The sequence below is a fragment of the Salminus brasiliensis genome, chromosome 10 (assembly GCF_030463535.1).
Source record: "Salminus brasiliensis chromosome 10, fSalBra1.hap2, whole genome shotgun sequence".
NCBI classification, from domain to species: Eukaryota; Metazoa; Chordata; class Actinopteri; order Characiformes; family Bryconidae; genus Salminus; species Salminus brasiliensis.
Window position 1 is genome coordinate 17,497,340 of NC_132887.1, and position 24,950 is coordinate 17,522,289.

Consider the following 24,950-nt stretch of genomic DNA (forward strand, 5'->3'; position numbering starts at 1 on the left):
CAGTAAAGCAGCTCTCTAGGTTCAGAAGACAGAATCTGAACACAGCTGAAATAAGGGCACCAATAAACTGGGACGCTCTGTTCCAGACATGTAAAACCAGTGTTTGTAGCAACAAGGTTTGGAAATGCTTATGAGGCCATAATGTGACACATCAGACTGTGCTGTTAATGGTCACTGTAGTGTACCATCAACAGCTAAGACAAACATCACCCTTGCTGTCTTTTTGTTGCTGCAAAGGATCAGTGCACATGAATGAGCCATTTGCTCTTGGACAATGTTGTTGGTCCTAGCAGTCATACCCCGGGTAAGTCAAAGACAGAATCACACCATATGACTTTCTATAGCAAATCCCTGCAGCATGCTGGAAATGAGTTTTTGAAACCTCACCCTGTATGTCTTTAGAACTGTAATTCAGCTATATTGGGCCTTGTGTATCATAAGCTCTCTATACAATACTGGACAAACTTCCCAGGCATGTCTACCTCTTGCCTTTTGTCACCGGCCCAGCCATTCACACATCCCTGATGAATGTGTCACCTCCAGTTTGCACAGTTGTCGCTTTCTGGCCCTCTCTTCCTCTGACCCCCATTTGCCAGTAAGTAAGTAAACAGGTAAGGATGTGGAATACTTAGACAACTTGTGGCATTTAAAAAAAAAAGTAAAAAAAGATCATATGTTTGACACGTACTGAAATGTTTAATATATGCTAAACATTGAAGTTTAGTCATTATTTAATGTATTTCTTTTGGTTTCACATGAAGGAAATAGCATCAGACTGTGTGTAAAGTACTTGATTTACTGCTAGAGTTTAATCTGATGTAACATTTAATTTGGGTGGAACTGAATTCTATTTATTATAGATAATAAACTCAATATCCACGTTATTCATACCGCAGTAGACATACCAGTCTTTACATTTGCAGAGGATTAGAACTGAAATGACCATTCATCACACTATAGTTGGTGAGTTTTAATCTCCACGACACTAATCTGTTTTTAATCTGTTGTTAACACAGCAGGCTAGTCTGAAACTCTGCTCCCTTTGTTTCTATTATCATGTTTATTCAGTTCACTCCATTCGGAGTCAATCAAGCCAGACCTCAACAAATCCACAGTTTGTTCTGGTGAAAGACAACGATATGCCGTAAACACCAGGCCGCTAATCCTGGGGTTACTTACAGCAACCGCTGTGTATGTGGTGTTGTGCGAGAAGTGGCTCAGCAAAAGAATACAGTAACTTTAGACCGAAAACTTTGATCCAGTCTCCAAAGCACACTCACAAACACACTTCCAGAGAAAGGATCAAAGGCTTGCGTCGCACATACCATCTTGATGGGTTACAGATGCAAGGAGCCGTTGTTCTTATAAGATATGTGTCTGGTTTTAATCTGTGCAGTGAGTGTTTGTGTGAGTGTGAGTGCACACAATAGAGAAGCCAACTGTCAGGAAGACAAAAGTCATGACACATTTCCTCAGAGTGCGGAAAGTGGGATTGTGCAATAGTGACGCATGTGGCATGTGGACTGGATTGTGACGTGTATGAGGCCTGCTGCCAATTGCTCATCATTACCGCTTCCTCTCATGTGTTATTATGGTTTTACACAGGAATTACTATGAACGTTATGCCTGCTGTCGATTGTAGCAAACCTGAGGGCCTGGGCTAAACTAGCAGGTCTGTGCTTATGCTATGCAAACAACCATAACAAATGACCTCTTGAGGATGTTCTGCCTTTGAGGCGCATGATGACAGCAAAGCGTCAAGGTGATCTTTGGAAAGGTGTTGATTCATGCAGGTATAGCTTTCCACAGAGTGGTAATGCCTTACTCTGCGTTTATATGATCTCCTTCCAAAATCACCGGCTGCAGCGAGCCCTGCTCAGCAGCCAGAGCCTAATGACTTGCTTGCAAACACAGCTGACCATCACTCTTTTACATGCTGACCGGTTAGTCCAAAAATCAGATTTACATGAAAAAAATACTTCCCCCATCTCAACTCTTTTCCATTTTTGCACATTTGTCAGTTTCATATCTTAATACAAATGTACTGTCCAGCAGGGAGAACAGGAGAAAAGACAAAGCACAGTTTTTAAATGATCATTTATCCCTTTGAAGCACGGTGGTCACTGGAAGACACTGCTTTGTTTTCTCTCCATTTTCACTTTGCATTTGTGGTCAAACAGGAAACCTCTAGATTTCCCAAAATATGTGTAATGTTTTCTAGGGATAGCTAAAAAAATAGTAGCATGCAGGAAAAGATGTGCGAACTGTAGCTTTTCTCCAATTGACTGACCCTGTGGGCTTTTTTTAGGTGTCATAAACTAACCTGTAAACCTGTAATCTGAACTAAAACTTTCCAACCTGCTACCACTGAAACATGAAAGCTATTTAGCAATCAACATTCTCATGGAGGTAAAAAAAAAGTCACCATAATGTCAAGATTACTGGCACTCTTGCAAAAATGGAAGTAATTCCTGTGCATCAACCAGACAAAGTGGTTTTATCTTTATTACAAAACATTAAACCAGACAATGCAATCCTAGAGCAAACTGAGTATTAGGTGGAAAAACTAAATGATGTAATCAGCACCACCTAATGCACAGAAATGACCCTTTGACCCTGCACCCAAAAACATTACTCCCTAAATCTGTTTTTTTACAATGGTTTGTAATTTATTCATTTCAGTAAATCTGTGATTTTGATAGAAATCCGATATCAGGTATATTAAAGAGTCTGTCCTGCTTTCACACTTAAAGTAGCTGAATGCATTCATTAGAAGGGATTTCCACAAACGTTTGGACTTATGCTTCAACAATTGCAACAACACTTTTCCTTTTAATTCAGGATTTTGACACTGCCACTTCAAAACCCTCAGTTTGCTTCTTTTAAACCATTCAGAGATGGACTTGCTTTTGTGCTTCAGATCATTGTCTTGCTGCATAACCCATTTGCACCTGAGCTTCAGATCACAGACTGAGGTTATCCTACAGGATTCTTTTGAAGAGAGCATCCTTGCACGGTTGCACTACCCATCTTTCAGAAAGGTTCACCTTTAGTTGTGACATATATGAGGCATGCCTTTATGTTTCTCTTGGTTAGCGGTGGTTTTCATCTTGCAGCTCTGCAAGACTCTTGCAGTCTGTTATTAATGGTGGAATAATGAACGCTGCCCGTATCTTAGCTGAACACAGGCTTTGATTATTTTGGGACTTCCTGAATGAGTTGTTGCAGTGCTCCTGAATACATTTTGGTCAACTCTAAGAAGATAAACCCCTGTTTATTTGTAAATGAGAGCGTTCTCTGTGCGTTCCTGAAGTCCCAGAGTCTTAGAAATGGCTCTGTAGCCCATTTCAGTAATCAAACCTGGGTGTGTCTAGTTAAATAAAGTTTTTTTAATATTCATTATTTCATTGATTTACTTATTAATTTTTTTTATACCCATGGTCAGTTGGTGTTGGGTAATGATGCTTTCTTTCAATAAATGACATTTTTGAAAGAATATTTTTTTTGTGTTGATTTGAGTCAGTTTAGTTAATATGAAACAAAGTGTGAAAAAAATAAAGACAACCACTTTTTACAGCACTGTAATTTTTCCCTTCCATTCCCATGGTTCAGAAACTGGATAACTTAATACGCTGTACTTCTGCTATTTGTAAAAGTGGATAAAAGCAGAGACAAAACTCAGCTTCAGGATCGTTTCTATTACTGTTTTTAGCTCTGGATTTTTTCCTTTTTGCTCATTTCTATAGATAACAGTATGTCATATAGTGGCAGAAAGTGTGTGAGAATTGGGGCATGCTGTTTGCACAGTGCTAAAATGCTGGTTATAAGGCTGCACTGTTAGTTACGTCAGCCTGATAGCACCAGTGCAAAACTAAAGAAGTAAACCTTGGACACCAATTAGTTCTTTAATAATCGACAGGTTTTTGAGGTCAGAGGAAAACAAAACAATGCTGTAAAGTCCTGCACACTGTTCCCAGCGTTTTCCTGCGATTATAGGAAAAAGTAATGCTTCACTAGCAGGGAAACAAATGCGTCAACCGAAGAATGAGTGCATACTGTTCTCTAAGAAGCACCACTCCTGGAATTTATTTCCAAATGTTTGCCTCCATTGCCAATTTTTGTCCTATTACTTCTTTATTTATGGCTGATACATTATGACATGAGCATTGCATGGTAACAGTTGCATGTTATCACACCATGTTAAAAAGCCGGCCTTACACTTAAAAAATGTTGGTCTGTACCATGTATCATGTTGTAGATTGTGTGAGTCATTGACTTGGCTTGGTCTGATATTATGCTGGGCAGGCTGTGCTGTGGGATTTGGGTGGGTGTTAGGATCTCCATGCTGACGAGGTCAGGGCCACGGGGAAGGTTTGGGATCAGCTGACTGCAGTGTGATATGTAGGGAGAATGGCTGGAATGTGCTGAAGCCGTGCTACACAGTCTGCTGACCTAAGAACTGCACAAAAGTGCCATTATTGTGCACGTCATGGCCCTCGCACAGAGTGGTGGGAAGTTCAGGTGGCAGAGTTGGCGAAGGTGGACCTAATTCAGAATGAAAATGGCGTCGGTCAGCTTCCCACTGTAGACCTAGTAAACATGTTCAATATACACTTCATGTTTAAACAAGTTACATCCCTCCAGCCCTGTGTGTACTCTGTACCTGGGTAATGTGGAACCTGCAATCTTCTTGTCCTGTAGTTCCTATTTTGTTACATGTACTGTCTTTTTACATTGTGTTTCATGTGACGTGACTCATGTTTAGGCCCTTTAGGTACATCAGCTCTGTGCTTTGTGTTCATTACTCTCTACAGGATCATCTTTCCCACAGTAATACATCATGCCTGAAAACTGGTTTCTTGGTGCCTTGTCATGAACTTATACTATAGTAAAAGTGACATTTGGACAGTATCAATCATGTCAACTAGTGCAGGAAGATCTCTGAGCATTCAAGTCTGTTTCCATATTTTGTTAAAGCTGACTGCTGTTTATTGAAGTCTATTCCCTGTGAACATCTGTGCTTTATAGTAAGACTTCAACACTGGGTAGGGCCTCCTTTTGCTCTCAGAACATCCTTAGTTCTTAAAGGCCTGGATTCTGCAAGATGTTGGAGCAGAAGCTCAAGGGAACATAATTGCATCACATAATTCTGCAAGTTCATCAGGTTCCCATTCTACCGCATCATAAAGCTACTGCACTGGGTTCAGATCTGGTGACTGTAAAGACCACTGACTCACTAACATGAGCCTGTGCACACTGCAGTCTCAGCTTTCTGTTCTTGGCTGACTAAAGTGGACCTAGATGCATTCTTTTGTTGTTGCAGACCAAACCGCATCAAGTTTAGATGTGTTGTGCATTCGCAGATGCTCACCTGTTCACCACATTTGCAAAGTAGTTAGAGTTACTAGTCCTTTTAAAAGGAGTTTCTGACTGCAGAATCACTGCTCACTGGCTGCCTTTTCTGTATCACACCATTGAGTAACCACTAGTGCATGAAAAAAAAACCCAGGACATCAGCAGTTCTAAAAATACTCAAACCAATCATGTCACACTCAAAATCAGAGATCACCCTCCACCTTCTTGTGGTTGATAAACATTACTGAAAGCCGTTAGTCTGTATCTGCAAGACTGTATGCATTGCCCTGCTGTCACAATTGGCTGGTTAGACAACTATGTGCATGAGTACATATTCAGGTCTTCATAAATTGCTTGGTGGAGGGTGTCAGTAAACTGTTTAGCTGTTGGATAGAAATAAAAAAGAACTCAATATGCAATAATCACACTTTTTCCTATGCATAAAAGCTTCAAGAGGAAATAAATCTGGCTGGTGAAGTGAGAAACAAGTCTCTCGCTGAATGACCGGTGTTGCACATTGCAACCTGGCAACCTGCCGCAATGGGACATGCTGGCATTGTTAAAGAACCTACATTAAAGAATGTTGTGCAGTTACTTCTTACTCACCACTGAAGCAAAAGACAACATGGCAGGTGTGGTTACCACAGTCTCACCTCTGTGAAAAGCATAGCTGAAAGTGCGCCTACAGTACCGTAACCCTCTAATACAACATGATGCACAGGGTCTAACAAATTAGAAACAGCAGAAAGTCTAGTTTTTTTTCTGGCTAAAATTGGTCTTTAGACCAAGTATCTAATTTTCCTGCTGTATGAGGCAGAAGCTGGAGGATCACTGCCCCCAACTGACTAATATGAGACAGTGCAATAAACCAACATACTGTTGCGGTCACGCAAAAAGCTTCTATCAAAATATCTTTGAAACAGCAATATTTTTACATACAGTAAAATGTCTTAACTTTCCAATGATAGTGAAACCATTCATCATGACACTTAATGACATTAAATTAAATAAATAAAATAAAAATAGATAAAAAATAGTAAAAAAGGAAATAAGGCTTTTCCTGTGATCAATAAAAATGAAATACAATCTGACCATGGTTACCCATTTATGTAGATGTGTACAATCACTGCACCAACTGTAATGTACACTCACAGAAACTGTAAAAGACTGCAGCCAACACACTAAACAAAGCAAACACGTAACAAATTTATCAAGCATCCCTTTTAATAACGGTTCACCTGTTTTACAAAAAAAATGAAATATTCTTTGTTAATGAAATTAGCAACAGTATAGAGTGTATAGATTAGATTGGAGATGCCTCTTTTTCTCCCTCTTTCTTTGAGAAGTAGTTACAGTAGAAGAAACCGCTGCTCTGCGCAACTGACCTCCAGTACTAGCAGTCAAAAAGCGCAGAACAGACTCAAACCGCCTGCTTTAGTCGTTAACACAGCTCTTACTTACAATGTACTCTGGAAAACAAATACCATAACATTCAGAAAACTCAAGAGTGTGTGTATGTGTGCACAGGAGTGTATTTGGTCGTATGTATGCGTAATGTACATACATTGCAAGACACGAGCTGGAAACAACGTAGTGAGTGTCAGTAGATCCTAACAGTTATCTTATAGTCTTTAAAATAAACACAAATATCCGCAAATGCCATTTTTACGAAAGGATTAAAAACCCCTCCTGTCAAACTGAGCTAACAAAAGTAGTATTCAAAGTGTTTTGACTGAAAAGGGGTAAAAATTAAATCGAAACTCAAGACACGTCTAACCGTTGCGTATATTCGGATGCCTTTGCTCTGGGAACTCTACTGAAAATGAGGAATGCCATTGCAGAGGAGTTGACAGCCATCATGAGAAGAAAGGATCCGGTTTGATTGGTTCTTGGAGTGTCTATACTGCCGGGTTTCAGCCCCTCCCAGTCCTCTCCTTAGCAGGGTCTTGGTCTTGAAGAGAAGGGGAGATGGTCTACCACTTACATAGCAGGTTGCAGGTGCTGTGGGTTTGGAGAGCACACATCAGATCTGGTATGAAGGGAAGCAGGAAGGGGCCAGAGTTTGACAGGGTTTAGATGGGGCGTAGAGACTGGAACTGGCCATTAGAAGACACACTGACACCACCTTTTCTTTCTTTCAGTTACTTATCTCCATTGTCCTAAGATAAGGTGCAAAGACAGAGAAAACAAAATTAGACAGTTATCCAATCAAAATCAAGTATGCAATCTGATGATCTGCTTAACATACTGCGAATCTCGAATACAGGAGAAAGTCCTTCACAGGTAAATATAATTAGGACTTCATTTATTGGACAGGACTTTATTCTTTTGTTTTGCAAAATTTCTGCATAATTTGTTTATATAACTTACAATATAAATAATTTTTCTAATGGTTCTAAGAAATCTGCTTTACGCCAAAACCTTTTCGTTAAACAATGTCTCAGTCATCAGATGACCTATTGGTAGTCATTTCAAGTAATATGATGTAACTTTCAGAGACATTAAACACTTCAGACATCTGATTCCATTCACCACCAAATAATGACTTGGTATATATCTGTACAACTGAGCACTTCACAGCCAACAACTCTAAATGACTCTTTACATCTTAATCATTTAGTTATGCAGGAATGTTGACAATTTGATGGAAATTCTTTTCAGTTCTCACCCTCTCTTGCCCCTTGGTGAGCTGTCTGTTCACGGCCTGTAGTAATTCCTGTAGTTCCCGTACTGTCTGGTTTAACCCTGCAGTCATCTTCTCCTTGCGGTCGATGTCCTCCTGGGAAAAACATAGGAAAACAAACTGGTCAGCAAATTTAGTTACATGTTGGCAAAACCTGCTACACAGTTTTTAGCATTTTAGTCGCAGTGCCAAATTGCCCACCCTGAAGTTTGTGATGAGCAGGGGCCCCCGACATAGCTTGCATGGTCTCTATGCATATTAGAAGCAGTCAATAACACGGTTGGAACACGGTACATTTTTTGACATCAGTACTGATTGCTGGAGTTGGTTTTATATGGGCATACATTTGGCATGCTGTTTCAGCTGCGACCACAACAAGCAATTTTTTTTAAACATTTATCGTCACTTGAATTACCCACAATACAAGTTACAAAGACTGTGCTCTCACCGTTTGCATGGTAAGGTTACTGTTCTGGATCAGGTCACCCTGGCCAGTCTCCTTCAGGATCTCCTCCTGGATTAGCTCCAAAGACTGCTGGGCCTGTGACCAGTACAGACACAGATGTAAACAAAGAGAGAGAGAGGTAAACACCAGAGATATACAAGCCTGTCTTGAATCAAAAGTGAATCACAACAGTAGTAGTACTATGTTTTGCACCGACACCTTACCTTGTAAAGATCTCCAGCTACTTTCTGCCGTTCACTCTCTTCCGTCTCCAGCTTGCCCAGGGTCTCGGTCAGCTGGGTCTTCAGCTGCAACAGAAAACGGCACATTCAACCAGGCTCCTCACTGTGGGTAAATTACTACCACAATCATGAACCTGCTTTGAAGAGATACGCTTGACCAGATGTTCCCAAACTTAATAAGGCTCCTGCTTGTTCCCCTTTGACCTCCACATTACAACAATGTCTGGGATCAATTCTGGGGAAGAGGAGTAGCCTAAAAGATTAACAATAGTACTGGGCTTGTCCTAGCATGTGACTCATGTTCTAAAATATATTCCCTTGAGGATAATATTAAGCTTATGAGGTGAACCATTAATGAAGCAAGTAGGAACCTGAGTAGTTGTGCAACCTTTCCTTAATTGGGTGAGAATAACATGTCTATCAGGTTTCTGTACATGCATATTCCAAAGACCAAATTTACACAAAGGCTAAAAACCGTTCTTAAACCAAGAGCACTAAACAAAACATTAGATACAAGACAAACACCAATAGAACACAATAGAAAACACGGGTTAGGACATATGAACAACCGACCACACCCAAAGACCTATATAAACATTGAGTGACACAGACAAAACAGCTGGACAGGACTGTGTTTGTACAAGTGTATGTGGTGCATTCCAAGGTTGGTTTAGAAGCAAAAGTACCAAGAAAGCAAGCTAGTTAAGTCACCCCAGGGTCACAGTGTCTAAGGTGTTAGTTAGCTGATTCAAGCATATTCTCGGCAAGGAGCATCCATCCTCCATCATGTTCTCCGCACTCCACAATGGCCACTAATCAATGTGAAACTTTGAATTAGACTTTATTTTAAAGAAAAACAACCATTCATTATGATTATGGATAGTGGATAGAAACTCTTTGCCATATAACAGCAGTGGTGAGAAGCCGAGGGACCCTGACCAGGTGCTAGCTCAGGTGTGGGACAGCAGAGCGATTTAGAGCTACTTCATTATGGCATGGGGGAAAAATCTTACCAAATTCAGCTCTTCATTCTGCCTGACTGCCTCTGTATATGAGCCATCGAGTTTGCTTTGTAACTCAGTCAAGAGATCTTTGAGCTGAAATGAAGTTTGACATATTTAAAGATCTGTGCGTGCGAGTCAGAGTGTGGAGGGGATTTAGAAGCAGATGTGAATGCCACACAGAGCACAATGAGGGAGGACTGGGTATTGAAATTAAGGGCTCCCTGCAAGTGCATTTGCACCTGCATACATCCTTGAACTGAAAGTGATTACTTAATTTAAATAAATGAGCTCTCTACTACTCTAATGCAGATACTAATAAGATAACTTTAACAATTGGAATCTAGGTAGTGCACATAATAATCCTTGTATGTGCAAACTACTATACAATCACCTGTATTCCAAAAAATATTTGACACTAGATTTACACCCACAAATAAACATCACATACTCGGCCACTGAAGACTGTAGATATAAGCCCAAGTCCTGACATTTGTTAGTGGGTAGATAATAAAAATAAATATAGATGTGTGCCAACCTCTCAAAAATACTGTTTAATGAATATGCATGATTTGTACATGAAGAATATCAGGAGCTGAGCTATCGGGTAAGACAGACCCAGAAAACTATTACCCAGAAAGGTAAAAGTTGTATAGGAACCACAAAACTCAAATGTTAGAAATCTCCACAATAAACTACACAAGCTACTGTTAGACCAAATGAAACATGATTACAAGACAAACACAGACCAAGAGACACATGACAGATCAAGAGTATAAACCAAGGCTTCTCCAGCATGCATCAGATGGCTACTTTGCTTACCTCTCTGACCTCAGACACATAGGTGGCGCTCTCACGCTCTGCTCTCTCCAGTTCAGACTCTAGGTGCTCCTTATCTCTTCTCAGCTAAAATGACAAAAATTTAAGACATGTCAGATTTAAATGTGTCCTCTAACTAATGGAATATAACCATTACACTACACAGCTCACATCTCAGTGTATTACAGTCAGCACCTGCTGGTTTATTACTGTAAACAAATTGAGTAAGTATATTGCAAACTTAACATTTATGAAACTAAGTAATAATACACTGAGGGCAAAAAATGTGGCAAAATGTCCTGATTTCCTCTTTGATTTGTATTTGATTAGAAAAATAAAAGCAAACTCACACTCTCCAATTCTCCATCTGAGCCTAGTCTGTCCACTTCCTGTTCCAGCACGGTCACCTTCAAGGTCATCTGCACAGTTCAATTAACAGGTCATTTTTTTAAAGTCTCAACAAGAGAAATGGTGAACATATTTCAAATTACAAGACATTAAAGTCTAGATCATAAAACATTATTTACACTGGAAAACTGAAATTGGGATTAGAGAGCCCCATACACACACTGGAAACAAAGAGTACAATGTTTACATACTACAGTAATCTAATTTTAAAGAGCAAAACTCAGTTTTCCATGATGTGATCGTGAGATTGATACCCTTGTCCTACCTGGTAACATGACATGGTAAAAACCCACATTGCTCACAGCAAAAAATGGGAAAGCCTGAATGTTCAGATTTCAGACTTTAATTTTGTTCTCTAGTGAAATGACAAAATGCCAGACTATTGATGCCTGGTGGAATTATTGTCAAACTTACCTCTCGGAGATCAGTCTGGGCCTGTTCCAACTTCTCCTTCCAGCGGCACTCTTCCTGTTCCACACTGCTCTGGAGCCGCTGCAAAATGCCCTCCTGACAACAACAAATTCAAATGACATTACAGCCTGGGACAGGCACAACTTCCAATCACATAATTCCACCTAGTTCACATGGCCCAAACCTACCAACACTCCAAAGAGAAGTTAAGTTCAAACACTTGGTTTACAGGATCAGCGAGTCAAAGGAACATAAGTCTTTCACTGCCATTTTTAAAAATATGACCCAACATTAAACTGCTAGTATTGGTTACTGAACCATTAAACTCTACTATGAAAACATCACATAAAAAAAAATTAAAAAGGAAGAAATAAAGCCCTCTTACAGTCTCCGCTAGAACTTTCTTGTACGTTTCGCAGTCTTTCTGTAGAACTTTCTGGGCCTCCTCAGCTTCCTTCAGCTTTTCGTTCAAACTCTGTTGAGAACATTGGTAGCCCTCAGTAACAGTATATGAATAGAGGACCTAAAATAACACACATTTGCTTCTTCCTCAAGAGAGGCTTCCTAGACACTGTCAAACCAATTCAATCTCTCCAAGAATGAAGATGTCATCACCTTGGCATCACCATCCTCTGTGGCTGGTCCAACATTTGTTTCTGTGGCAACAGCAGACTCTCCAGATGAGGCCTCCACCATGGAGCTCTCAAAGTTCTGCAACCACTTCTTATGATTCTGAGGAAACAAGATGGTCCTATTGAATCACAGATTTTTAGACTTCCTGGAAATTTCCATGTGTCCATTCATTTGCTCACCTGTTCAGTGGGCAGGGGAACGTGTGGGAGGAGTCTGTGCAGAACTGCCCGACATTCGGCCTCTGCAGACTCCAGCGCTGTCTGACTCTCCTACAGAGGAACACAACAGCGCATCCAACAATTAGTAAGTAATTCACTCAGTCAATTACTATCCGAAACATTGGCTGTAAACTGTGCACATTTCTGTGAACAATCACACCCCAAATCCCAATAACCTCACCAGTGTCAACATATGTGGGTTAACTGAGAAGACCTAGAACAGCAGAGGAGACATCCAACTACAACTCACCCGTGAGTGCCCCCCTAATGCGAACACATTATACCCAGACCATCTAAACACTGCAAACTGACGGCCCCCCTCTCTTCATTTTTCCTGAGCTGACCATTGTCCAAACCCAGCCAGTCGCACCAACTGAAAGCAGGTGGTGTAACAGACAAAAGAAGAACAGAGTCCATTATATAGACTCTTAACATGACAAATATAATAAAGCCTGCGTCTCAGGTGGTGCCATGTACTATAACCAAAGGCCCTTGATTATGCTACTGGTTGTGCCAAGTTAAGTATCTATGTGGTCACATGGACCATTTAAACACTGTAAGACTCCAGGCATGCTGAAGCGTTAAGTTGTGTTGTGTGACCAGGGCTTTAAAATGATTCCATAAAGGCTTATTATTTTCTAATGGTGCAGGAGAGTCATTGACCTTCAGGACAGGAGGCATTACACAACTTGTGTTAGACTTGTGTTAAAGGAGAGCTGAAACAATGAGAAGTAACTAAAATAAAACCAGGGAGAAAATAAAATAAATAATAATAAAAAATAAATAAATAAATAAATAAATACAAACAAAACCGGTACAAGCCTAGTACTTTAAATTTAAATCTAAATTTATGTCATATATTACTGTGTGTATATACAGTGGCATGCAAAGGTTATTACTGTGAACAGCTAAACAAATAACAGATTACTTGATTTTTCAAGAAGTATCAAGTTAAAGCTTCAATTGTTTTAATATGTTAAGCAATATTGTTTTATGTCCATCTTTTACACTTTCAGAATAACAAAAAAGGAAAAGAGCCCCAAAGCAGATGTTTGGGCACCTTTGGTGCCCAGAATTTAAAAACACCAGTTTGCTTAACCTTCCTGAAGTTCTTTTGCAGTCAGACTCGAGTGGCGGTGCACTATTATATTTTTTCTAGCAACACCTGAGTTATCAGGGGGACGAGCGGAAAACAATCCCCACAAACAAACCCAAAACACAACAACCACTCCGCACTTTTTAACCCCAAATTTTTTACGGAACATTAACCTAAGCTGGATGATTTTTGTAAAGATGTCTTGCAGACCAGGTTTTTGAGCAAGTATATTTGGACAGAATTTTAGGACACCTTTCCAGCGGTTAAGCACAGGGGTGGATTGATCATGCTTTGGGAATGTGTTGCAGCCAGTGACAAGGGGAACATTTCCCCAACAGAGAGCAGAAACGATCAGATTAAATACCAGATAATTCTGGAAGCAAACCATGTGTAAAATAGCAGAGGATGAAAAGATAATGGTTTCTACAACAGGATAAATTCCCTAAACACACCTTAAAATGCACAAGGGACTACCTCAAGAAGGCCCAGACTGATCCTCACAGTCTCCCTACCTATAAATGATCAAAATAATCCTATAGATCTCAGAACTAGAAAACTTTTGAGAGGAACTATACCCTCAAACAAGAACCCAAAAAGTCTTAGCTGATACAAAATACATTTACAAGCTGTGATGCATGCCAAAAGGGGGTGTTACCAAGTACTGACCATGATGGCTGTCCAAACTTTAGCATCAGACCCTTCCCCCCTGCTTAAACTGTGCTTAAAATATTAAAGAAATGTTTCGTCAATCTTTCATTAACTTTATGCCTTTTGGAAATCAATTTGGAGTAACAGATTCACACAGTCAGAATGTATCTTCTCAATGAACCAGTAAAAATGCATAATAAATGATTTTCCTACTATATATACACACACACACAGCCCACACAAGTGAACACTGCCTGAAAAAGAAGACGGCCAAGAGCAGATACTGTGATAATCACACGGTACGTTCTGTCCGCTGCTGCAGAAGAGGGGTCCTGGGACACAGCAGAATTACACACATGTAAGCAGAGCTTGAGCCTCAGGCCTGTTTATAGCATCACCAGTCTCTCCTCACCCTCGCTGACTTAAATACCTCGCTACATTTAGTGGCTCTGCACACCCCTAGAACGAAGAAAGCACTTTAGGAGCTGAAGTTTCTAATTACTGACATATCCTCAGGCCTAACACACCACAGGGTTGGAGAGAACATCCACAGTATGAGCAGAATGGGACCAGTAGAAGGAGGAAGGAGAATAAAAAACCCTCAAACACTCACATGAAACACAAAACCTTTTAAAAAAATAAATAAATAAACAAACATAAAAAACAAAAAACAAACAAACAAACAAAAAAACTCATTGTCAAAAAAAAAAAAAACAAAGTCAAAAATGTATCTGCTAATTTTTGGTTAATTAGTGAAATCATATGAAATGCAAAAATCATAGATAAATAAGCAGACTGATGACAGTCAACATCACAGATTTGGGTGGGAGGAAGACATGCTGAGTAGGAAAGTATGGAAATGTGGAGGCTGTTTGGGGGAGGGGGGGGGGTGAGGGGAGGTGGATTGAATAAATGAAGGAGGAAGGCATGACATGATCCATAAACTAAATGAAAACCTAGTCCATTTAATGAGCTGCACACTCATTTTACATGTATAAATTTTCAGCATGATGCTGATTAGATCTTTGTTTCTTTTGGCAACAAGAATGTTTGGGCATCAAAGCAATTCAAGCCAAACTGCAAAGCATCCTCAAGGTTTCATTCTTTAAACGCTTTAAAAAGGGCCCATATCCTAATTTTTCCCCTGAGGTCCACATGTTTGTATATTTTATGTACCAAAGCAGACCCAATTTTATTTGTACATAACCATTTTTATAACTGTTCTATGAGCCAAATCTTTTAACCCACTCACAGATAAAGCAAATAAATGTTATCCCAGCAAATTCGGGGATGCGAGTAAATGTTCATTTATGCGAAATGTTAAATAGCGACAGAGACAGATGTGTATACAGACAAAACCTTCTGTCTGCATTTGTGTATGTTTTGTGAAAGCTTACGGATACAGTCTGAATGCTTTTAGCTTTTTTATAAGTACTTTATTACAATCTCCTTTGCTGTTGCCAGGTTTGTTGTTGTCAGTAACTTTTGGTGCTGAACTGCCCTCTAGTGAATGTACTGCTTAACATCTATGCCAACGTAAATCACATATAGAAGTATATGGGAAGTGATTGTTACAATTGAAACGGACATGTTCATTTTTGTACGTTAGAGTTTAAATGAGCCTTTAGTGAGTTTTTGATTCTTGTAGTCGAGATGTTCGACGCAAGAGAAATGGTCAGCATGAAGACCTGAGTGACTTTTATAAGAGCAAAATTATGATGACCACAAAACGGAAAGACTTCCTGATCAGCTGTGGCAGGTAATGACTGACAGTGGTCTGAGGAGAACAAAGACTATCCCATCTACTGTGGCACAAGTCTCAAACATTTATTGGTGGTTATGGTAGAAATACCTCGTAACCTTTGGTACACGAGAGCTGTAGTTTGCGAAAGCCGTTTACCTGTGTGATACGAATCTGACTTCAATCAAGTAAAGGAACCTGATGCAGATTTATTGGTTCCAAATACCACAGGACACCTTTACAGGTCCTGTAGAGTGAGCGGTTTTGGTAGCACACATGACAATCATCATTTTCAAAAACAACCTCAAAAACAAAACATACAAAAAACAGAAACTAAATAATTTAAAACAGGCTGTTTGAGTAGCTTTGCTTCCATACATGGATTTGGGGACATTTGTCGTTCTGTAATCTGGGCCCTTTAATGTTAGTAACATGCAATGCAGCCAAATAGCAGCCAAATCAAAAAATGAGTATGCAGCTTTACATGACAAAGCTAATGAAAATGCAAATCTCACTGCTCGATTAACGGCAGGAGTTGAATAGAGATGCTCTGATTCAGCTCTAGAGTGAAGCAGACTGGGATTGCGATGCGAACCTTGACGGTCTTGCCGAGTTTTCCCTGAAGCATGGTCTCGGTGGCTGACAGCGCCTCCATAGCGCTCCAGTTTTTCTCCCGAAGCTCCTGGTCAGTTTCAAAGAAACACCACTTTCAGTTCAGCCCATATTCTTGCCACAAAATGAAAAACCCTTCACAGGTTTGGCATTGATCATGATACCAACGACCCAAGATATTACAAGCATTTAATCATCAGAAAATCATTTATTGCAAACATTTTTGTTTAACTAGAAGGTATGCATAGCTGTATCAACTGGAGGTCAGATGAACTTGTGGAGGGGGGAAAAAAAGAATCTCTCATTCCCATATCATTACAAGACCACAAGTCATCTGAGCCATTTGAGGAATGTTAAAGTTCTGCAAATTCAGTAAAAGATTGGAACACAACCACACAACACCAAGCCAAAAACACACACACATACACACGCTAACTTACTGATAAACATTATGCAAACTGAAATTATTAGAGCTACTTAGAATCTGAAACCATCAATTTCAGAAAAGCTATTGGTCCACAGTGCCGCTTTAAGTCTCAATTAAAACTCAATGATTTATTCTAGCACCAACAATGAAAAACTCTGTGACCAAACCTCAATCAAAATTCTGGACTCATTTAAAAGCTGGGTTTTTCCAGAGTGCATCTGGAAGAAAATTGCCCTGCATCTGGGTTAAAACATCCCAACAGCTTAGACTGGTTTAGATTGCACACATCTGACAAATATTTACACCTAACACACCCTCACAGACTCACTGTTCAGCGTTTTTGACACACCTAAAAACTTTGTGATTATAAACACTCAACTGCAACGACAAACAGTGCTATAGAGTATTCCCAGAATTCCAGCATTTTCAGCTTAGAATACTGTTAATAAACAGAGCATATGCTACAAAGACACCACAGAAGTTGGTCTTCACATAGACGATGTCTATGGTTTATAGCACAGCAAGGCCTGGCAAGGTGTTAGTTCACAATCACAATGTGAGTGGTGTTTGGTCAGCATCATGAAAACACATGCATGCACTGCCTTCATCCAATGTAACAAATATTTAAGTTCTCCATGTACCATAAGAACAATAACCCTCAATTCAATTGCCACTTCAATGGTCATTCAAATGTGGCACATAGTTTACACACTTCTGTGACTACTGTGGCCTCATGATTAGGGATGAACAGGTAAAGCCTGCACTTACATTATTCTTCCTCCTGTGAAGCTCCACCGATTCCCTCAGCTCCAGCAGCTCAGCCTGAACATCAGACAGCTGCTTATCCTTTTCTGTGATCCTAAGTAGGGTAGCCACAACACAATGTAAAAAGTAGCCAATACTCTTTAATTTGCCCAGTAAATCTCAACAGAAGAGACCATTAATAAGTACAAATAAGAACATGAAACACTCACGCCGCCAACAACTTCTGACTGGAAACAGCTGATGCCATCTGCTGTAATGGGAAAGAAAAGAACAAAGAAACCCATCGATTATGGCATCCAACTGCAAAACACCAAGGCACTGCCAAGAATACACTGTGTGGAGAAATTGTGTCTCTTTTGAAAGCTGAAAAGCAAGCACTTTTCAGCACTTTGAAGAACAAGCCCATCATATTATAGTCATGATTAATAGGAAGGATACATTCATCTGTGCACATTCAGCAGCTTGAAACCCTACATACACCGGCCGGCCACTTTATTAAAACCACCTGCTTGTTTCTATGCTTACTGTCCATTTTATCAGCTCAACTTTACATACAGGGCAGCGTCCTGTGATGTCTACTGAAGGCCTCGAGGATGACCAACATAAACGGTGCAGCAAAAGATAAGCTTTTATCTCTGACTTTATATCTACAAGGTGGACCAACTAGGTAGAAGTGTACAATAGAGTAGACAGAGAGCGGTAACAGTGTTTAAAAACTCCAGCAGCACTGCTGTGCCAGATCCACTCGTACACACCAACACACCACCACCACGTCAGGGCTACTGCAGGGCTGAGAATGACCCACCACCCAAATAATACCTGCCCTGTAGTGGTCCTGTCAGTATGGAGACCATAGTACACTCTGAAGAGATGGGTCTTCAGTCAGTGTTTGAAGACAGCGAGCGACTCTGCTGTTCGGACACCCAGGAGAAGTTTGTTCCACCCCTTTGGTGCCAGGACAGAAAAAAGCCTGGACGCTTGTCTTCCGTACAGTCTGTAATTGTAGTTCTACGGTCCGTATTTGTAGAACTACAAAGTGCTACTATACGTCAAGTGGAGCTGATCATGTAGAAATAAGGAGGTGGTTTTAATGAAGTGTCTGATCAGTGTATTTTCTCTGCTGCATTCACAATTGCACTGTAGGTGCATTTAACAATTAACAGACAGCATGTCTATATACAATACATATTATAATCATATATTACAGCATTGCTAAGTTCCATCTGTATCCATAAGCTTTCAGAAAACCTGCAAATATGAACAAAATGAACAGAGTACGAACAGAAGGCTATATCCGTATCCATTTTCTACAATGAGCATTAAATGAGCCGACAGAGCTCCTGTATCACTGTAATATTCCAGTTTTGAATACCCTAAACATTCAGACCCACTACATCTGTACACAATATTTAGTATGATCTCACCTGTTGCTCAATGTTCTCTTCTGCTTCTCTGGTCATCTTCTCCACAACCTTCTGCAGTCTCTGGAGCTCCTGATCTTTAGTAGTTAATCTATACGACAGAAAAGGTATAGTGAGCAGTGGAACACATGTTGAACTGCTGCGACAAGTGCGGATTCATATTAGTGTGTCTCAGTACAGCAGTGTAAACATACAAAGTCTGGAACTCCAGAAGCTGAGTAGTGGCAGTGGAGTTCTCCCGAGATTCCCTGCTCTTCACCTCGGCTAATTCAGCTGCTAGAGTCTCCAACTGTCGCTCCAGATTCTGACAACACAAGGTTACAATTCAGTTTTTTTCCCTCCTGCTAGCTAGGCCTCCCACTATTGCAAGAGTTACCAGATTGCAAGGTTGGGAGCTACAATACTTTCACTGAGATGAGTAAAGTCAGCCACTATATTCTTTTACTCAGACAATTCAGTTTCCATGTTTCTGACAGTTTACTTTCAGGAAGATTTTTGTTTGCCTTTTTTAAGCCCATTTTTCCATCAATAAGTTTTAGAGAAATCTCTGCTCAGAGCACCCAGACACTCACTCCCTATACTTCATTTATATTCTCTGGGTTGTATTATTCATAGGTGTTTTTCAAATATCTTTTTTTTTATCTGGGATATAGCTGCATTACATTAGCTGCATTAGCTAAAACTACTAAACCCTACAATTTAGCTAAATACATCTAATGACATGTCTGGACTCGACACATTAAGAAACAGATGGCATTAATAAACGTGTTAGCTTGATTACCTCAATAACTTTCACTCTGCCCGATTCTTTCTCCAGCGCCGACTCTAAACTCTCTTCTACAGATTGGATCTTTTCATTCTTCTCCTGAACCCTGACAAAACATATGAAGCCAATTCTACCTTACATGCACTTATTCTGTTCCCATCTATAATCTGCAATGTATTCATGTAAAAAGGAAGTGCATCCAATTTCACAATTTGGAGATTTGCGTAACTCACTGCCTCTGCAGCTCCTCTAACGTTGTGCCAGACTGCTTCTGCAATCAAGAAGAGAGGAGGGTAAATAAGAGAGGGAACCAACTGCCATATATCATTCACAGAGCACCACAGAAACCTAGTTAAGTGTGTGAAAGATGGCTGTTCTACCTGCTCCGCTGTCTGTTGCTGCAAGGCCTCAACATGCCGCTTCAGAGATTCATTCTCTTCCCTTATTGTCTGCAGAAAAACAGAGAAACTCACTCAATTGTTTACTGTTAGGCCTTTGAAATGAACTAATTAGCATTGGTGTGGCAACTATTCATTCAGGACAGGGTCACCCCGATTATCAGGTTTTTAAAGAATAAATATGAATGAATGATTTGGAAAACAAAAACACTGAATAAATTGATCAATTTCCCCTACTTTACTCAAATGTCTAATTTACAGCAGCAAAGTTGCCTTAGGCTAAAATCCTTTTCAAGTTAAGGTATAACTACTGCTAGAGAACCAGTCCCTACCTATAGGCAATCATTCTATAATTCAGTAAATTGAAACATCACTATGACTATGCAGTATAACAGGCTCTGCATGTTAAGCCTAAGCTTAGATGAAATTTACAGTTTCATTTTAGTGGTTAAACACGTAATCCCTATTAGATACACCAGTTTTGGTTCCATAAAAAACTATTTTTGGAATAGAGATGTGACTTAAGTTGATTAAGAACTTGAACTTCTAAAAGACCTAAAAAATTATTTTAATGTTTTTTATACTCACACATCTCTATGACGACCATGATTATTTATGGAACCAGAAGTAGCTCTTCTATGGCATTGCTCAAATAACTATTTGTAGTCACTTTATTTTTAAGAGTGCAGCATTAAGGTTCCATGGTTCCTGGGATCTTTTCCTCTTTTACAATAGCTCTTCTATTTTCCCCCCAACCAGATTGACAATATTTGTTTTCACCCTCTTTCTCCTCCGACTATACCAATTGCCTACTGTTTGGTTATTCAGCTCTGTGATTTTCTGAGGGGGGGGGGGTTAAGTGATGCAAACACTGTAGTAGCTCAACCTGTGAGGATTTTACTGCTGTCTGGCTTATCACTGAGGTGTGAAATTCTTATTACAGACCCCCACAAGCCACAAGCTAATCTAATCTAAAGGTTTTGTATTCTCTAAACTTCAAAAACATTAATGTTCCAAGTTCTACATGAAAGAGTTTATGCTTAACCCACTTGTAGTTACACAGTCACCTTGTGGACACCAGACGACTCTGTAACCCAAGAGGTTTTCCTGGCACATGTCCAGCTTACCTTAAGTTCCCCTTCCTTATTGGCTACCTCAATAAGGCCTGCCTCAAGCAGCACCTCCACGGTCTTAATCTTCTCCTCCTTCTCTTGAAGGCTGCCAAGAAGGATAAGTGAATCAGTCATTTTGTTGACATAAAATAATAGCAGAACCCACCCAATGATAAACACAAAGATGAGTACCAGGTTTGCAAAAAATGTGAATGCTGGGTGCATGCTGGATATAACAAGATGGAGCATGAGCATTTCAGCTGAACATGACTTTCCCCTCATTTAATGAATTGCTGTAGGGAGGGCAAGTATGGCTGGTTGCGTAAGAAGTAGTTAAGTGTGGATTAAAATCTGCACCTGGGAGTCTGTTTAAAGAACTGTTGTGACAGACGATGAGGTGTGTTTCAGCCTCAGAACAAAATCCACACACACACACACACACACACACACACACACACACACACACACACACACACACACACACACACACACACACCTTTGCTTGAGCTGATCCACTGCCACCTGGGAGGAAGTCTGAGGAAAAAGCAGGAGATCATGTTAGACTGAGTGCATGCTGTATGTGCATTGGTCATAAGAATGGCCATTTATCGGCGTGTGTCTGACCTGTTCAGAAATCTGTGCCTGCAGATTCTGGAGCTCAGCCTTCAGGGCTAGGTTCTCATTGTGAATGGCCTGTAGAAAGAGGACACAGTGCTTATCCGCATGGCTGCAGTCTGCAGAATCAATCACGGATCTACTCTGGTGCATAGATCAGTGGTTCTTAACCTTTTTCAGCAAGCACAAGCAAAAATGTAGAATAGGGTTCATAACCCTCCTCAACCCCCACCCCCCCAGGCCCTTTGTGAATACAAATAAGCATCGTTCACTGAATGAACCCACTGCACAGTGGCTCCTATCAGGCTGTGGCACCCAGTGAGAGGAGAGCAGAGGCGAGCAAAACGATGGAATGGTGAGAAAAGAACGGCTGAGGCTTTAGCGTGCAGGGCAAGGAGGGGGCAGAATTAGGGTGGAGGATGTATGGGGAGTTTAACGGAATTTTCGGAATAAACCAAATAGCAACTACATGCACTGAAATTAGTCATAGTTTAGAGTTTCACTAGAGAATGGGAATATATTTGCAAATGTCCAACAGCCCAAAAGAACCTTCTTTCAGCAATGGTTTAGCAAGTACTATAGCTGCATTACATTCCAGAGGGTCCCAATGCAGTGCCTTTGTACTTCCTCCATGTGATATAAGCTAAGGGAACTTGTTGGTAAGGGAACAGTTGGTTAAATCCCTTCATTCGGAATGGTCTACAAGGTCATCACGTGAAAGTCTTAACTTCACGATTTCTAGCGCTTTACCACTACACAGAAAGCTGATGTAAAGTTTAACAATCACTCAATTCTTCCCAATATTTTTCACTCCCTATGGTTTGGAATTTCACTTTAAAATTCACTTTGCTTCACAGGGGACTACTGGGTTGACTGGAATGCACCTATAGTGTAGCTAGTTAACCAGTTTGATGTTGACGCAAAAAAAGGTATCAAAGTTAACACTTTTGCCAAGAGCTTCTGAACATCCTAACAGTGCCACACCTGCATATTGGTCTCCCTGCTGGCGCCACTGCTCCTCTCTGCATTGAGTGAATCTTCCAGACTCTTCCTCTGGAGCTCCTTCTCAGCCAGCCTGACCGCACACACACATGAGAAAATACAAAATGTAGTGATGCATTTACAGATAAGCAGTTCCAAATGAACAGTGGCCTAGTTTGGTTCAGTAGCTCAATCACTTACAGTTTTTGAAGCTCCTCAAAATGGGATACTGTGTTAGCCTAGAAAAAAAAAACAGAAGCGGAAAACATAAGGTGCATGTCACAAACAACCTTCAAAGTATGTAGCCATAACTGATACAGCAATGGTGGCTGTAGTTACCTGAGAAGTGACCTGAGCCTGAAGACTCTCAATTTGAACTTGGAGTGTTTTGTTCTCATTCATAAGGTCCTGTCAACAAGTTAGACATGCAAAGATCAGCCACTGCACATTCCCACATGTTACAGAAGAGGGGGAAATAAGAAAGAAAAGAAAAGAAAAACGAAGTACTTCGCATGCTACCTGCACTTGAACCTGCAGTGAGTCGTCAGGCTGCAGGCTGTGCTGAGAAACCTCTAGCAGCTGCATGACTTTCTGCTCCACCTGCTCCTTCGACACCATGGTGTCTGTCAGACTGCTATGAAGGTTCTGGATCTCTTTGTTCTTATTACTCATTTCAGTTTCCACCGCCAGCAGCTGACTCTGTAGTTCTGAGGGAGGACAGAAATGTGCATGCATGTGTACATGAGACATGAGATGAGAGCAAGCTTGCAAGAGAAAGAGTGAGAGCCACCCCTATTTCGCCAAAGGTTTTTAATACTTAAAGCATTCATATAATAAGACTTTGTAAGTAAGTTGTTACTGGAGCATTTTTGGCAGTATGGTCAATCAGAATAGTTTGAAAAGATTCCAAACGAAGAGTTTGATAAGCAATGGTGGAAGCAATTTCAGCCCTTGCTTTGCTTGCTATCTCTGAATGGTTAGTACTAGAGACGCGTACAGCTGACAGAACTCAACAGACAGCTATTAAATGTCTGAATCCTTTTACAGCATGCATCACAGATGCAAAACAGTAGCTGATGGAAACACTGATTCATTTCGGGAAGTGCTTAATTTCTGAGAACTTTTCATTATTTTATTATTATTTAAACCTGGCTAAAGAATAGTGAACAAACATACCTTGTTTAGCAGCCTGCAGTTTCTCTCTCTCAGAATTAACACTGTGCAAATAGCTCTGTAGTTCCTCCCAGCGACGCTTAGCATCCTGTAACTGTGCCTAAAGGAGAAAACACAGAACCGTTTCAGGCAAAAGCACAGCATGTTTTCACTAAAACAGCAATCCATGGAATTGCACTTTGAGCTGAAGAAGCAGCAGGGTGAGGAGTGTGTGTTTGTGCCATGAGGAGCACCTCGAGCTGGGACACATTCTGCTTGTAGTTGACCTCCAGGCTCTTCCTCTGAAGCTCCTCCTGCTGTAGTTTGTTATTAGTCTCAGCCAGCTCCTTCATCAGGCTTGAATACTCAGAGCGCAGTTTGTTCAGTTCAGCTGATTGTCTGAAAAACACACAGTATAAGAGCAATTTTGAAGGAATGGCAATAGGTATTCTTCCTGGCCCATTAGAACTGTTCCAGAGAAAAACTATGTATGGTACTTAAGGGGTTTCTGGTACTCACTTGGTCTCCATCTGGTTGGTGGCAGAGCTAACAGCATCTCTGAGGATACCATTCTCTTGCTGCAGTCTGGAAATCTGCCCCTCCAACTGTTCCCTAAGCTTCTGAAACTGAAGAGAAAGATCGAGGCAGATATTACAGGTAAACTGCAAGACCAAGCACATTTTTTATAGCATAGTATAATTTGAGGTGAAACAATGTTTAACCGTATTTGTGTACATGTCCAAATGTTTGTGGACATCCTTTCTAAAGAATACATACAGCTACTTTAACTTGCAGCCATTGCGGACACAGATGTTCATATACATACACACAGCTTGTCTAGTCCCCGTAGAGAAGTACTGCCAATAAAATAGGACACTCTGGAGCAAATAAGCACGACCTTATTGGCACCATGCCCAATGCCAGGCATGGGCTAAAGTGGTGTTAAAGCCCCCAAGATTAAGCTGTGGAAGTGTTCTCCAGAACCATGGTACTCCATCTAA

At 40.5% G+C, this 24,950-nt stretch overlaps 1 protein-coding gene across 5 annotated transcripts in view; it reads right to left on the reverse strand.

Annotated features, from left to right (window-relative positions):
* Window positions 1-6,561: 6,561 nt before the first annotated feature.
* The window catches only part of ktn1 (kinectin 1), a 29,035-nt gene continuing 10,646 nt past the window's right edge, over window positions 6,562-24,950 (reverse strand). Inside the window, exons 8-36 of one of the 5 annotated variants that reach the window (XM_072689529.1) lie at window positions 24,469-24,575; window positions 24,204-24,348; window positions 23,974-24,070; window positions 23,317-23,504; window positions 23,137-23,205; window positions 22,999-23,036; window positions 22,801-22,891; window positions 21,826-21,894; window positions 21,698-21,735; window positions 21,217-21,307; window positions 20,072-20,140; window positions 19,925-19,962; window positions 19,707-19,797; window positions 19,120-19,229; window positions 18,929-19,016; window positions 17,714-17,751; window positions 17,508-17,598; window positions 16,296-16,382; window positions 12,177-12,266; window positions 11,980-12,096; window positions 11,750-11,839; window positions 11,368-11,460; window positions 10,896-10,964; window positions 10,549-10,632; window positions 9,739-9,822; window positions 8,708-8,791; window positions 8,487-8,579; window positions 8,024-8,134; window positions 6,562-7,514 (exon numbers count right to left, since the gene is read on the reverse strand). In XM_072689529.1, coding sequence (XP_072545630.1) covers window positions 7,497-7,514; window positions 8,024-8,134; window positions 8,487-8,579; window positions 8,708-8,791; window positions 9,739-9,822; window positions 10,549-10,632; window positions 10,896-10,964; window positions 11,368-11,460; window positions 11,750-11,839; window positions 11,980-12,096; window positions 12,177-12,266; window positions 16,296-16,382; window positions 17,508-17,598; window positions 17,714-17,751; window positions 18,929-19,016; window positions 19,120-19,229; window positions 19,707-19,797; window positions 19,925-19,962; window positions 20,072-20,140; window positions 21,217-21,307; window positions 21,698-21,735; window positions 21,826-21,894; window positions 22,801-22,891; window positions 22,999-23,036; window positions 23,137-23,205; window positions 23,317-23,504; window positions 23,974-24,070; window positions 24,204-24,348; window positions 24,469-24,575 — 2,478 coding nt within the window. In that variant the 3' untranslated portion in view covers window positions 6,562-7,496. Of the gene's footprint in view, window positions 7,515-8,023; window positions 8,135-8,486; window positions 8,580-8,707; window positions 8,792-9,738; window positions 9,823-10,548; window positions 10,633-10,895; window positions 10,965-11,367; window positions 11,461-11,749; window positions 11,840-11,979; window positions 12,097-12,176; window positions 12,267-16,295; window positions 16,383-17,507; window positions 17,599-17,713; window positions 17,755-18,928; window positions 19,017-19,119; window positions 19,230-19,706; window positions 19,798-19,924; window positions 19,963-20,071; window positions 20,141-21,216; window positions 21,308-21,697; window positions 21,736-21,825; window positions 21,895-22,800; window positions 22,892-22,998; window positions 23,037-23,136; window positions 23,206-23,316; window positions 23,505-23,973; window positions 24,071-24,203; window positions 24,349-24,468; window positions 24,576-24,950 lie in introns of all 5 variants that reach the window. The other 4 variants (XM_072689528.1, XM_072689532.1, XM_072689531.1 and 1 more) reach the window with 4 other exon arrangements.